General features: G+C 43.6%; 1 protein-coding gene across 3 annotated transcripts in view; it reads right to left on the reverse strand.

The window, feature by feature from the left end:
• The window catches only part of plcb1l (phospholipase C beta 1-like), a 105,643-nt gene that overhangs the window by 73,699 nt on the left and 18,793 nt on the right, over window positions 1–13,151 (reverse strand). For all 3 annotated transcript variants that reach the window (XM_030109801.1, XM_030109802.1, XM_030109803.1), the window contains exon 3: window positions 1,287–1,355. In XM_030109801.1, coding sequence (XP_029965661.1) covers window positions 1,287–1,355 — 69 coding nt within the window. The remainder of the gene's footprint in view (window positions 1–1,286; window positions 1,356–13,151) is intronic.

The raw sequence follows: 13,151 nt of genomic DNA on the forward strand, positions 1-13,151 counted from the left end.
GCCCACAGAGCATCCCCACTCCATCTCCCAGTAATGGATTTCCAATGCTTCGACCATCTTACCTGTCACGTGGCCGCGTCTCCTCCCTGGATAGCATCACTCTGGGAGCTGTTTAGAAATGCATGAATCCTCTCTGTGTTATTGTACTCTTTCCGTCATTACTCACTCCCCGGCGGTGCGCCCCCCCCCCCCCCCCCCCCCCCCCCCCCCCCCCCCCCACCCGCCCCTCCTGCCGCACCGAGTCAAACCCGTGAAGAATGCCGCCGCTATCGCATCTTATCGCTTGATCCGAAAGCTATTTCAAACTGACTAATTATGCATGGACATGTAATGAAAAACTAGACAAGACCCCGGGTTATTGCACTAATTATCTCCGGGTGAGAGTGGAATAAAGAGCGAGAACTGGAATTGGCTTTTCAAATACGAACAAATGTGCAGAATTCCTACAGAGTTGGGCCAAATTTTTTTAAAAAAAAGAAAGAAAATGTGTGACCAAATTTTTCTGTCATTCCTCACAATCAACGACGTAGCTGTAAAATTGCAATCCTGAAGAGGCGGATTTTCCTGGGAAACCATCCAGGTGCCGACAGTGATATCGCTTAATTTTCCAGTTGGGACAATATACCAACGATATTTTTGGGTTAAAACAAAAAATTACTGTAATGCCAGGACAAAGCGCTGTATATAATCCTGTTGAAGTAATCGATGAAGGTTTGAGAAATAAAGAAAATTCATGTTAATGATGTTAATTCAATTACAAAATCATCTTAAATCATCTTCTTTGCAGCATTTTAGCCAAATAAACTGAAAAAAAAACTCATAAAGGTGTTGTCAATCAGAGGAACAACTATTTAAAAGTATTTCACTGATATTCATTAATGTTTGTCTCAACTTAGACAATTGTTCTGATGACTAATTGTGCTTGAACTGTCACACTCAGTTCACCAACATTAAACTGCAAAACTGAATTTCAGATACAAAAAAAAAAAAAAATCAGGCAAAATATCAAAGTGAATTTCATAATGTGAGTTATCTTTGGTTAAATACTCGCCATTACAGGGACCCGACCCAATTTCATACCTATTCATGACAAGCGTCTTTGCTCGATGGAGCCTGAATCATTGTCAGGCTCACACCCACACATGGCTTTCATTTCTGTGCAAAAATAAACACTCGCGAATCATATCATCATCACTGCCCCCAAAAACAGGCGAGCTCTGACCCTGGAAATCGTCGCTTCGCATTTCAGGATGAATGTCGAGCGTCCAAACAGATTGTGGGCTTACCTTTGGCGTTTTGGTGCACTTTCCATTCCTGGCATCTTTTATGTAGGCAATATCCAAAAGATCTGTATCCTGTGAAGGGAGAGAGAGAGAAAAAAAAGCTTCATCAGTGTCAACTGCCACCAAGTAATTCATAAACTTCAAAGAATGTTTTAAAAAGTATTTCACACTGATGAAAAGTGATGGGAAACATTTCATTCAAACCTGGCACCTCTAGATGATCGGACGACGTGTGTTAGTGCGTGTCTAAACAGTGGCACGTGCTTAAGGACACACATACGCCTTTCCGTGCGTCACATGGGAGTCATTTAGTGTACACAGATGCAATCTTAATGACTGCTCTGCTTCACGAAACCGCCAAATTGTCACAAAGGTGCGATGTTCCCATGCTGCCTAATGATCTGGCTAAATGAGCTCCTCATAAGTACAAAGACAAGTTCTAAAAATAGCATTGGACGCATTTCTACGAATAATATGATACAGAACATACGCAGCACGCCAGGAACCAGAAAACAAAACTGCTGTCTGTTTGCAAAGACAGATAATGTCATTTAGATGCATCATCGCACTGGTATCAGCGCCGGCAGGAAGGGGGAAAAAAAAGAAAAAAAAGAAATGACATGCAAAACACTTCACACATACTGAATGTTCTGCTGCACGATGCTCAGCCTCAACACCTGGCCACAGCTTAGCTGGACCCAGCTGCCAGCTGAGACGTCAACCGGCAGTAAAAAAAAAACACAACATGTCCTTCTGCAGTCAGTAAGCTTCGAATATCAGCAAAAAAAAAAAAAAAAAAAAAAAAAAGATAGAGAGAGAGAGAAAACCATGACCTCAAGCAAGGCTCCCTGCAGCACATTTCGCTATTACTATCCAGCTACCTTTGGCCCCATTGTTGATTCATTATTCATCGAGCAGAGGGGAAAGTCATGTCAGAGCTCCTCCGTCCTTCTCACAGCTCCAGCATTTCACATCACACCATAGTAATCTGCCAAAAAAAGTAGGACAGAATTCAGAACCGGAGCCGCTGAAATATTGACACCACGAAGCGACGTGCAGGAGGGAAACGCCACGCGCTGCAAGAGCCTCAACTTGTCTTCTTTTTTTGTGTATAAATACAACCTAACATTGAAAATAATAAGAAATACAACTGAAGTGTGCATCATTCAGCACACCTCCCTCCACCTTCAATCTGCTGTTCTCGGCTTCCAGACTGTCCATGAAAGAGTCTTCTAATGTGTTCAGCAATGAATATGCACAGACATTCAGTTGCACAGGTGCACCCCCCGCCCTCCTTTGGTGCCTTTCTCCAGTCACCACGTCTCTTATCAGGCTGGATTATCACTCCCTCATCTCTTTGAGAGAGAGAGAGGCAGGCAGGACATGAGGTGGAAAATTAACCAGAGTGAACGGTGTGTCCACTCAGCATTATCTGAGGAGAAAAGAAGCGATGGGGGCATGAGTCAGTCTCCAGCTGCAGCGCCGCTATCTGACCATCTCAGTACCACTGGGTTGGTGGAAAATTGCACCAAGCTATTTTTCCTTATCTATAAACACATACCGGCCCCGGAGGGCCACCCCAAGGATTATTTTTTTTCTTTTTATGCATAGTTTTGAAAATGAGTTTCCTTATTGATTGCAGAACACAGTCCTCTACGGTTTTGCTGCGATTGAGAGGATTATTGCTTTTTGTTGTTTTGTTTTTAAAGTAAAGGGGCGTTTAATGTGATTACAGGTAAGAAAGAAAACAGTGGGATGAACACGTTTCGCAGCAACATTCGCAGATGTTGAATTTGAAATGAAACAAATCCCCCTTTGCTGCACTTGATACGGCTCTGTTGCTTGTCTCCAGGTGAACGTGGATATCCAAACTATTTCGTTGGGAAGTTATTCCTCTTCTACAGTGTGTGTAACATCAATTAGGCTGAGTGTGTTTGAAGAGAGGGAGCCTCTGAGTCAAAGGTTAACGCCCACATAGGGTCTGGAAATGCCTGCCTTTGAAGTCTAGTTAGAAAGACGGAGCTCCACATGGGCGCCCGATGGAACAGTGGGGCTTCAGGAAGCCGTTTACTGATGGGATCTTTTTTTTTTTTTTGTGCCCTCTGGCCCAGCACAGTTTGCGGAGCTCTAAAATGGTTCGGCGTCGTAATTTAAGTGCTAACCTACAGAGCCGACTCATTAGAAGTAAAGGTAAACTGCAGCAAGCTGCTCACGTGTGAGCTGTGATAGACGTGGAGCCATTAATATCCACGGACCGGAGTCAGCTTCGCCAAGGCTTACTCACTGGGCAGATGTAAATAAAACCTGATGCCAGCAAACTTTTATTAATTTCGACTTGGTTGGATTTATAATTGCAGACACAGCACACTTGGTTAATTAACTCGTCTCTTCCCTGGCAGCTCAGCCATTATTCCTCCTGTTTTATTTCGCTCATTTTTTTCCAATGACAAACGTTCCTTATCTGTTAACTTTTGTCATCTCTGTATTTATCGCTCTCCCCCTCGATTCGTCTCTCCGCCACTTCCCTCCCCTTCTCCAGGCATGTCTGCCTGTATCAAAACAGCGAGCACGGATCCGGAGCCCATTAAGAAACGAGGCACGTCTGGAAAGCAAGCGGGGCCAGCGGGAGAGAAACTACAGAAATTAATGAACATGTTTAACCTGCGCCGGCCCGGGGTTCTGTTTATCTGCCTCTGCCGCCAAGCTGTTGTTCATGCACCATCTGCAGCACGCTGCCTTCCTGGAGGAATCAGATCCCAGGTAGAAAGTGTGGACTGGGTTGGAAATCCATCATCGATGTCAGTTTGTTGTCAAATCTATCACTGCAGCCACTTTGTCGCTGCATTATATAGAATATGCCACGTGTTGACAAGTCCCTGCTGCATAGTTTGACTTAAAGCAAAATCGATCTTGCTTTTAAGTAGAAAAACACAGCAACAAGGTGACCTGCATGAGATAGTCATGCATCTACAGATCAAACCTTTTCAGGCTGGTTGTATAACTAACAGCACTGCTGCCCTTCAGAGTAACAAGCCTTCACAGCTTTACTCCTACAGCAAACATAATGGTGTGCCAGTGTGAGGGGGGGGGAAAGAGGACGGCGGGTTAAAGGAAATATCAAATGGAAGGTAGAGACAGAGGCAGGGATAAGTGGAAGTGTGGAGACTGACAGCCACAGGTTAGCTTGCTCATTTACCAACAGCACGCCTGACAGCCTGGAGGTTGAAAATGGATGTGCAGCTCCGCGGGAATCGGGGCTTCTGCTGAGCAGCGGAGACGAGGAGCACAGAAAGCCGAGGCCAAATTAAGGAGGAGCTTTGGGATTGGACTGCTCTGTCTGGGGTCAGTTTTGGGAAACGTACAACAAAGTCATGAGTTCTATTGTTATTGATCTGATGTGAAGTGATCCATGCACATCACTGGGACTAAACAACACACACACAAAAGAAAAACAAAAAACTCAAACATTTCTTCTTCTGCATTGTACTGCGGTGCATATTCAGACACAAATTAATTAAAAATATGAAAGTACAGCTTCTGAAATGAACCACAATAAAAAGCTTTACTGCTCATCAGGGATACCATGCATCGTGATGCAGACGTGAGCAACAGAACACAATTCAAGTATACTCCACTGTACTGATTGCATTTTAGATTTTTCTTGGCATAAATACATTTGCTGTCTGTCATTTTGTAAATGAAAAAGAGTTCGCATTTATCTGACTTCCTGCAGTCATTAATGGAAAAGACAGTCATGTGCAGTAATGAAGAAACATGAGGATGCATCGTGATGCATCGCAGAATCAAATTCAATCGTTGACAGGGTAATCATAATCTGATCGAATCCAATCATGAGACCAGTGAAGATGCACAGCCTGACTGCTAATAGCCCAGAATGTTGGGCTGCACGAAGGGGGCACTTCTAGTAAAACGCTGTGGATTAAATTCCAAAGTGTTATTTTTGAAAGAGTGTGGTGTAACTTTATAACTAAATTTTCAAACTTCTGCCTCTTCCTTATTAATGACTGTAACTGTTCAGCTGTTGATGTGTTCTCTGTTCTCCTGAATTGTTCTCACAATGATCTCACAAGGAGCAGCGACTGTCAGTCAGAAAAACAATAGAGACTTTTGTGTTCAAATGCCGAGAAAAGATTTCCAGAACCAGCGTAACGAGTATAGAAACGAAATAGAAATTCTTTGTTACTTGTCACCACTGCTGACCAGTCAGATGTCATTATGATGCCTGGACTGCTGACATAATACAACATGAACTTCCCTATAGCCTCCTCACTTCTTCAAACTTCTCATTTACTGCAAAGAGCTCTTGCATACACTATTTCGTGTGTGCACTTAGTATCGGGACTGTTAACAAACCTGGGGTGCCTCTTGGCAAACATTTAAAAAGATATCTCTATCTATTCTCGCAGACATAAGCATGCAAAAAAAGCAATATGAACAAAAGAGAAATGAACCAATATGTCAGTTTATGTGAGCTCAGCTTCATGAGCTCAATGCATAATCAATTACAGAACGGAAATCTCAATGCGAAAGTGTTTTCAAAGGCCCGCCGACATTAGCTCAAAAGACTCTGGACTTGAACGGGTTCCACGGTCGTAACCAGAGCTATTACTTCTGCCGAACAAAACACACTAAAGCTGTGCAGGTGCAGCGCCCGTCCCTGTAAGTGGCCCTCCACCGGCACTCAGATGCCTGGAAACACACACTGTGGCGAGGGGGGGGGATGGTTGGTGGAGAGTCGCAGCCACTCTGCCGCTCCACTCCTGGGTTTCTGCACTGCAGCTCCATCAACCCCACAGGGGTGAAGTGACAAACCTCCGCACCTGAAGTGGCTGAGTGGAGACGGGCAGAGTGTGTAGAAGGAAAGTAATTTAATCAATATATTTTGCATGAACATTTGCGAGCGGCCTCTGAAGAACTTACATCAAGAGCTTGAGTGCTTTCCCCCCAAGTCCCATGAGTAAGCTAAGTAGCTCCCGCTCCCAACAAGACCTATTATATTTTTAATTATTTCCATGGATTAAAAGTGATATAAAGGCAAGTATGGCAGCAAAAAAGAGAGAACACTCGGTTTGTCATGAAACAAAGGCCTTGAGCCAGATTGAAGCCTGGCATTGCCATGAGCCTGCCTGAGGGTGGATTTAAACTGAGCACCTAATTCACTCTGTTTTTCATCCATTTGCTCTGTTTTATGTCTTCATCTCTCCCTCCCATGTCTTCCTCCGTAACATAAAACACAGGAGGAAAATCTTCAAACAAATCAATGCTTCGCCATAACCGATCAACACAGGACAATTTCTTTTTACAATGCGAACGGAATTAACTCCACGCAGTCAGTTTTTTTCCTTTTTCTCCAACTCTGTAAAGCTAATGGATGTGTAAACGTAAAATCGATTCTGCCCTGTAGTACTGTAAAAAGTGATTTCAAATTAGCATAAGCCTCGTCTCTTCCAGGCATTTATAGCACTAGCCACCATGTGGGAGAGCGGCATGCTTTGAGTACAACCTGCACACACACACACACATACACACACACACACACTTGGTCCGTGGTGATTGCCAGCATGCATTTAAGCATCTCTGAGCGACATTCGCTCCTCAGCTTTTATCTGCCCCCAATTTCGCCGTGACATTTAAAAGATGAGAGTGCAGTTGGCGATCTGTCATAAGAGTGGTTAAATAAAACACAGCTGATACGCGCTTATGCCGTCTAAAGCGTCATGAATGCATTGGGATATGATATGCTTTTCTTATATGAGTCACCTTTGCATAATCTTGAAAATGTCATCTTCGGCAGCCTCCCCGCTCAAGCCTCTGCTTCCCACCGTTAGATCGCAACTACACGCTTTGAACCGGACTTGCTCAACCCTTCAGCTATTGTACTTTCAGCACGTACAAGCTTTTTTTAAACACCTTAGAGAGGCTGATTTCTCCTTAATGAGGCAAAGAGAGCGGAAGAGAAATCAGTGTTACCCTTCTGAAGAAAAATTCAATCTAATCATGTATCTTGTATTACACGTCATCCAACTCGTGGTCGCAGGGCACCACAGGCCATCCTGGGTGGCTGTGGGTGAAGGCTGGGTTCACCTGCAAAGGCTACGAGAAACACAGTCACTCAGAACGCTCAGAATGTCAGGCAGCCGCGTGGTTCACGTCTCCGTGCATGCCACAGCTCCACCTCCTCCTCGTTCACCATCAGTGTTCCAGAAGAATGGGTTTTGAATCTTTTTTTTTGGCCCCTAAGAGCATTTTGAACAAGGATCAGCCCAGTCGCTGCAGCATAATGCAACCAAATTAGTAACGGTAATAGAAGAAGCAGATGGCATAGCAACGGTGAATTACCGCCACTGCCACCTTCTTCCACCGCTAGCATTTTCGTGCTAATAATTTTGCATCACATTTGCACGGAGGAAGCGGGAGGACAGACATTGTGCACCTTCAGCTTCACTTCAGCCTTCACACAAACACAAATCTGCATGTCGACGGAGTACAGCTAGAAACACAGATGCAGGGTTGAGTCATCAAAACGTGAGTTAAATCATAAATTAGCGGAGGGGGGTCACATGACTGTGGCAATCGGTTTCGGGTGGGTTCACCGTCAGACAGATGGGGAAAGGACGTGGATTAGAGGTCAGAGGGAGTGAGGATAAAAACATGGAGAGGTTGGAAGGACGGGGTGAGGGAGGGGGATGGCTGTGGGGAATTATGGAGAGCGGCGGAGAAGCATGGCCGCGGCTGATAGCGGCTATCAGCAGCCGGCACGCTCCACAAAACAACCAGCATTGAGATAAAGGATGCTGGAGGCTTTGTTCTTTACGTCAGCGCACGCATTTGTGCTCTTGCACGTCAGGTGATGCACGTATTCACAACTCAAGTCTAAGACACACACACACGCACACACACACGCAAAAGTTGAACTCGTCTCCGTCATCGATCAGCTGCATCTGCAGTCTTCACTCGTTATGAACACTCGGTGACTGAGTGCCGTGATGTGACCGGCTCCGCAGCCACTCACCAATTTTCCTTAGAGGCTGCTCGACCAATCAAATCTTGGACACACACGAGCACACACACACACACACAGAGTGACGGATGGAGTGTAGAGAAGGATACTGGAGGGAGTGTACTCCTGGCTGACAGATTGCAGGACAGAGCGGGATGACAAAGGAAGCAAAGCCGCTTCGCTCATCTGTCCATCATCTGCTATCGTTCTCTGCCGCTAAGCCTTTGTTATACTTGGATTTTTGCAACCCCTCCCTCCCCTTTCTTCCTCTTTCTTCCTCTAATTTACCCCGTCCTCTCTTGTCTGTCCCAACCTCTGCTGTCCTGGACATGTGACTCTCTTTCCCACTTGTCCCCGCCGCCCTTCTCCTGTCTGATCGCATCTCACCAGCAGCTCTCGTGTCTACGGGTGACGGTTCACATCTTGTCTTCGTCTGATGCCCCACCGACGTGCACATGCAAACACCCCCACCCCCACCCTCCTCCTCCATCCTCCGTCGTCCGTCCTCCTCCACGCCGTTCCTCTTTCTGCTTGGCATCCTTGAGGAATGCTGGGGATGGCTCTTATCGGCTGTAGTGGAACATCTGACTTCCATTTCTAAGTCTGTGAGTGTGTGACACACTCAGGAAGCGTAAATACTACCATACAGTCCTGAAGCACGATGAGCTGAGATGATTAAATGATAAGAACCAAGAACGTTCACTGCAGAAGAAAAACATTGATAAATTTGCTAATTGTAAGGCGAAGACTTGAGCTGATTTGATTTTTAAATCCTGCTCCAGGTGGCTATCTGACTTTTAGTGCCTGTTCCCATTATAAATCAGATTTAATATGATCCTGCATGAAGCAAAACCCTCACAAGCACAAAATGAAAAGCAGTGATGGAGTTAAACATGTTGGCGGAGGAAGTTATCAAACAAATATAATAACCATAAAAAATTAACCATAAATAACGTAAAAGTTTTCAAACACTGTGAATCACACTAGGTTTTGTTCATAGATCTATACGCCCAGATTCCTCCCAGTATGTCACATGATCTAGAACACGCTGGATGTTCCATACTCATGAAGGCAAACATGCTTAATCAATATTGTGTGTTATTTTGCTCTGTCAGACACAATCCTCAGTGCACCACTTCAATAGTTCTGCTTCCGTGTGTGTGCGTCTGTGTGTGTGCACAGGTGTGTGATATCACCTCTAAACCTTCAGTAGTTCAGGCACAAAGTGTGTGTGTGTCCCTCATATCTATATGGGGGGGTTATCCTTCAATGTCTTCACCTTCTTCGTGCTGTTCTACAGCAAATGTTCATATTCTCATATTCCCAACAGTTCCCAGCACTCACAAAAACGACATTTTTGAACATTTTTATTCAGGCACTGTCTAAAGCAAAATGTTCAATCGCGTCACGTTCCTGTTTTCCAGTCGCCATGCTGACAGTGATCAGAGCGCCTGTGTGTGCTCGCACTGCAGCTCTCCAATAAAGTCCTTTGAGAATCACCGCCAGTGGCACGTACAGTGCAATTCTGGCTCTCATCTTTCACATCAGCTCATTTAGACACCTCCTGAGTGGAAACCACAAGCCCTTTGAAGTCAGGACAAAGTGGACTGCTGACAGAAATGCATTTCTCTTTTTCCTTCTACAGGCTCATGTACTGTATGTCACTTCTCTCAGATCCTTCCTTCAACACGCTCGGGCTGTAGTTTCTCTCTTAAGCTAAAGCCATTAGAACAAAGCTGTCACTTATAGGCCTGTATTCTATATAAATAACCTCAGGTTAGTATGTTAGAATACATACATAACTGATGCTGATAGGATCTCCATGAGTTCAAAATGTTTAGTTTTGACGAAAAACCAAAGCAGTGAACAAACTTCAGTCAAAATTTGATTTGTATCAATATCAATTCAATATTCGGAGCCAAATGGTTAGCACTGGCTCCCTTCAGTCATGCTAGTATGACCTGAAACAGTATAGCTGAGGTGTAGAACATTGGAAACACGTGTGTATATTAATTCAAATATATTCAGAACAGATAAGCACTGCAAATTCTTGATACTTATCTGGCTATACTATGTTACCAATTAACTCAAACCCGGCCTGTGGGTCTGAGCAGATGGAAATAACATGATTAAGCAGACCCCAAACTATTTTTATGCAGGCAAATAAAAACATCCCCACTATTTTTGTTTTCCAGTTGCCAATACAACCTTAAGAATTAGTTCTCATTAAATGGGCTTACTACCAGTGTCTTTACACACTTTTTAACTGCATCTGTCTCCGTATCAGTGAGATGACCCCAGCAGCATCTTTCCAAAAGAGCGAATGCTGTTTTAACCCACAGGTCAATAAAACTGTCTTCAGTGGGACTGTGTGACAACAGCAATAACAGAACTCCTTAATGAACAAAACATATTAGCGCAGCAAATTAGCGCGAGCTATCAGCCATGCAGACGCGCTGGCCAGGCTGTATTTTCGGCCCGCCGCTCCTCAGAAGCCAAGTGGCTTTTTATCCTCCTTCCAAACCACAGGCAATTATGCGTGTTGGTCAGCGGGTCCTAATGCTGTTTGATGCAAATAATAGAGGCAAGCCACAGATGCAAGAGGCAATAATCACGGGCAGAGAAACAGGAGGTCGGACCGAGGAGAAAACACGCCTGAAAGACTTCAGCTTGTGCTGCTTGAAAACAGAACTTCTCGGCGCTCGTCTCTGAAGGGCCAGGCGTTGCTGCTCTCTCCATGAGCTCTCCGGAGTGAGGCGCTCAGAGAAAAAGCTGGTATTTGAAGAACGGCAGACTCCTGCGATCCTCGTCTTGCCCCAGAGCACCTCCAAGCTGTTTAAATGTGATACCTTCATATCGCAAAATTGAATTGACTTCAGTTGGGGAAGAAAGGCAAGTGACCCACATTTGTGACACACTTAGTAGCTCGAGCAGAAATGGAAGAGTGTGAAAAGAGAGGGTGTGCATGCGAAAACTTGGGACAACAGGACGGTTACCTTTCAAATCTTGTAGATTCAGACAAGAGAAATAAAGATGACAGGTCATATCTGCAGCATTATTCATGTATTGAACTTCAGGGACAAAATATATTTTCTGATTCAATACAAGTCGGTCACAGAGGAAAAGGTTTTATTTGGTTTTGAAAGATTTTTTATTATAATGTTTTTAACTTTTGAGTTTGGATGTTTGTGGAGCTATGGAAATATTGCAAAAGAAAGAATACAGTGAGATTTTAGATGTGATGACAGTACAATATCCAACATGCATATTTGTAAAAAAAAAAAAAGCAGCAGCGATATGTTGGCAATAACAAGGATTTGAGCTTATAATGAAATTTAGCAGCATGGAAGAAGAAAAAAAACAGAAACTCAGAGCTGGAGGGTATTACGGTTTTCTTCTAGATCAGATTCTCATCTAATAAAATTATTACAAATATCATGTATTAAAGCAATCAGTCATGCAAGTCTAATCTGAGAGCGGGTGACATACATACAGGGAATTAAGGCTTCTGAAAGAAACCCAAGATATGGAGCCCATCCCAACAAAAACTTGAATACAACCCATCATCGTTGCTCTCTGTGATTATCTACAGCACACTGAGAATCCCTTTGGCAGCACTCTGGATCTGCATCCTGGAGACGGAGTGAGAAACCTCCACTTTCCAGTTAGTCCGTCTGTGCAGGAAACACTGGAAATCGGTCGAAAGCAAAAAGCCTGTAATTGCTTTATTAACAAATGGGACTTGAGTGGAAGCCATCCACTGTCCTGATTCCTCCCGTTTAATAAAATTTACTGGGGCCTTTCAGTGAATATGGGAGGAAAGAAATAGCTTGAAACATTAGTCAAGACAGGAAGACAGAAGGGAGAGGCAAGCACAGAACAAATTGCACCTCTTTATATATTAACAGGGTTAATAAATTAATACAAAGTGCTTATGTGCAGTGTTATGAAATGGAGCTTGCTACACAGCTGTGAGAAATGCAGTAAGAATAAAATGGGAGTTTAAGAGGCTTGTTGTGTCGATCTGAACGCTAACCTTGAGGTACCGAAGCCTCGTGTGATTTTCCTGGATTCTGAAGTCTCCTTCAGCTCCACAGAACTGAAAGCTCAGAATCTTCTTGTTTCGACAATCCACAAATTACAGATAATAATGAGTAATAAACTAACACTGCTTTTGGCAGCAACGTACCAAATGTAACTTGTAATGTGACTTATGAGCTATCTTGGAATTAATTTATTAGTAAAACAAAACTGGGATAAAAATTTCAAAAATTCATATTCAAATTTTTATTGGTGCTTTATCATACTTAACTATCGACGACAGCCGAAGTGATAACAAAGTGAAAAAGATCCGGCTGTAGTATTAATATTAATCTGCAACTACTTTCTTTAATAAACATCACATTATCAATTTAAAATGCCATAAATGTAGTTACATAACAGTTGTGTTTTGTTTTTTCCCCATTGTCTTCTGCAGTTACACGAGCAGCACTTCAGAAGTGAAATAACTAATCAACTCTTTTTTTTCTTTTTTTTTCATATTTAATGTTCTGTCGTCTGGAATGTGCAGAACATGAATGTACAGAACATGGGAGCAGAATTAATTGCGCTGAAGCCCAGCGGTGTCGCGGCGCCTGGAGAAGTGGGCACACTCTCATTTCTTCTGTCTTTTAAAGCAGCTCAGAAACGCCTTTTTTGTTTTTTTGGGAAACAGCAGCATGCAAACATTTAATCGAGAGGGACAATTAAAATTAATACAACAGTTACTAAGCAACTAGTGGAATTACTGTATTTTCTTCTCAGTAACTCCGGCAGTGACTCTTTATTTCCAGTGACTTGAACAACAG

This window comes from Salarias fasciatus, chromosome 15 (genome assembly GCF_902148845.1).
Source record: "Salarias fasciatus chromosome 15, fSalaFa1.1, whole genome shotgun sequence".
NCBI classification, from domain to species: Eukaryota; Metazoa; Chordata; class Actinopteri; order Blenniiformes; family Blenniidae; genus Salarias; species Salarias fasciatus.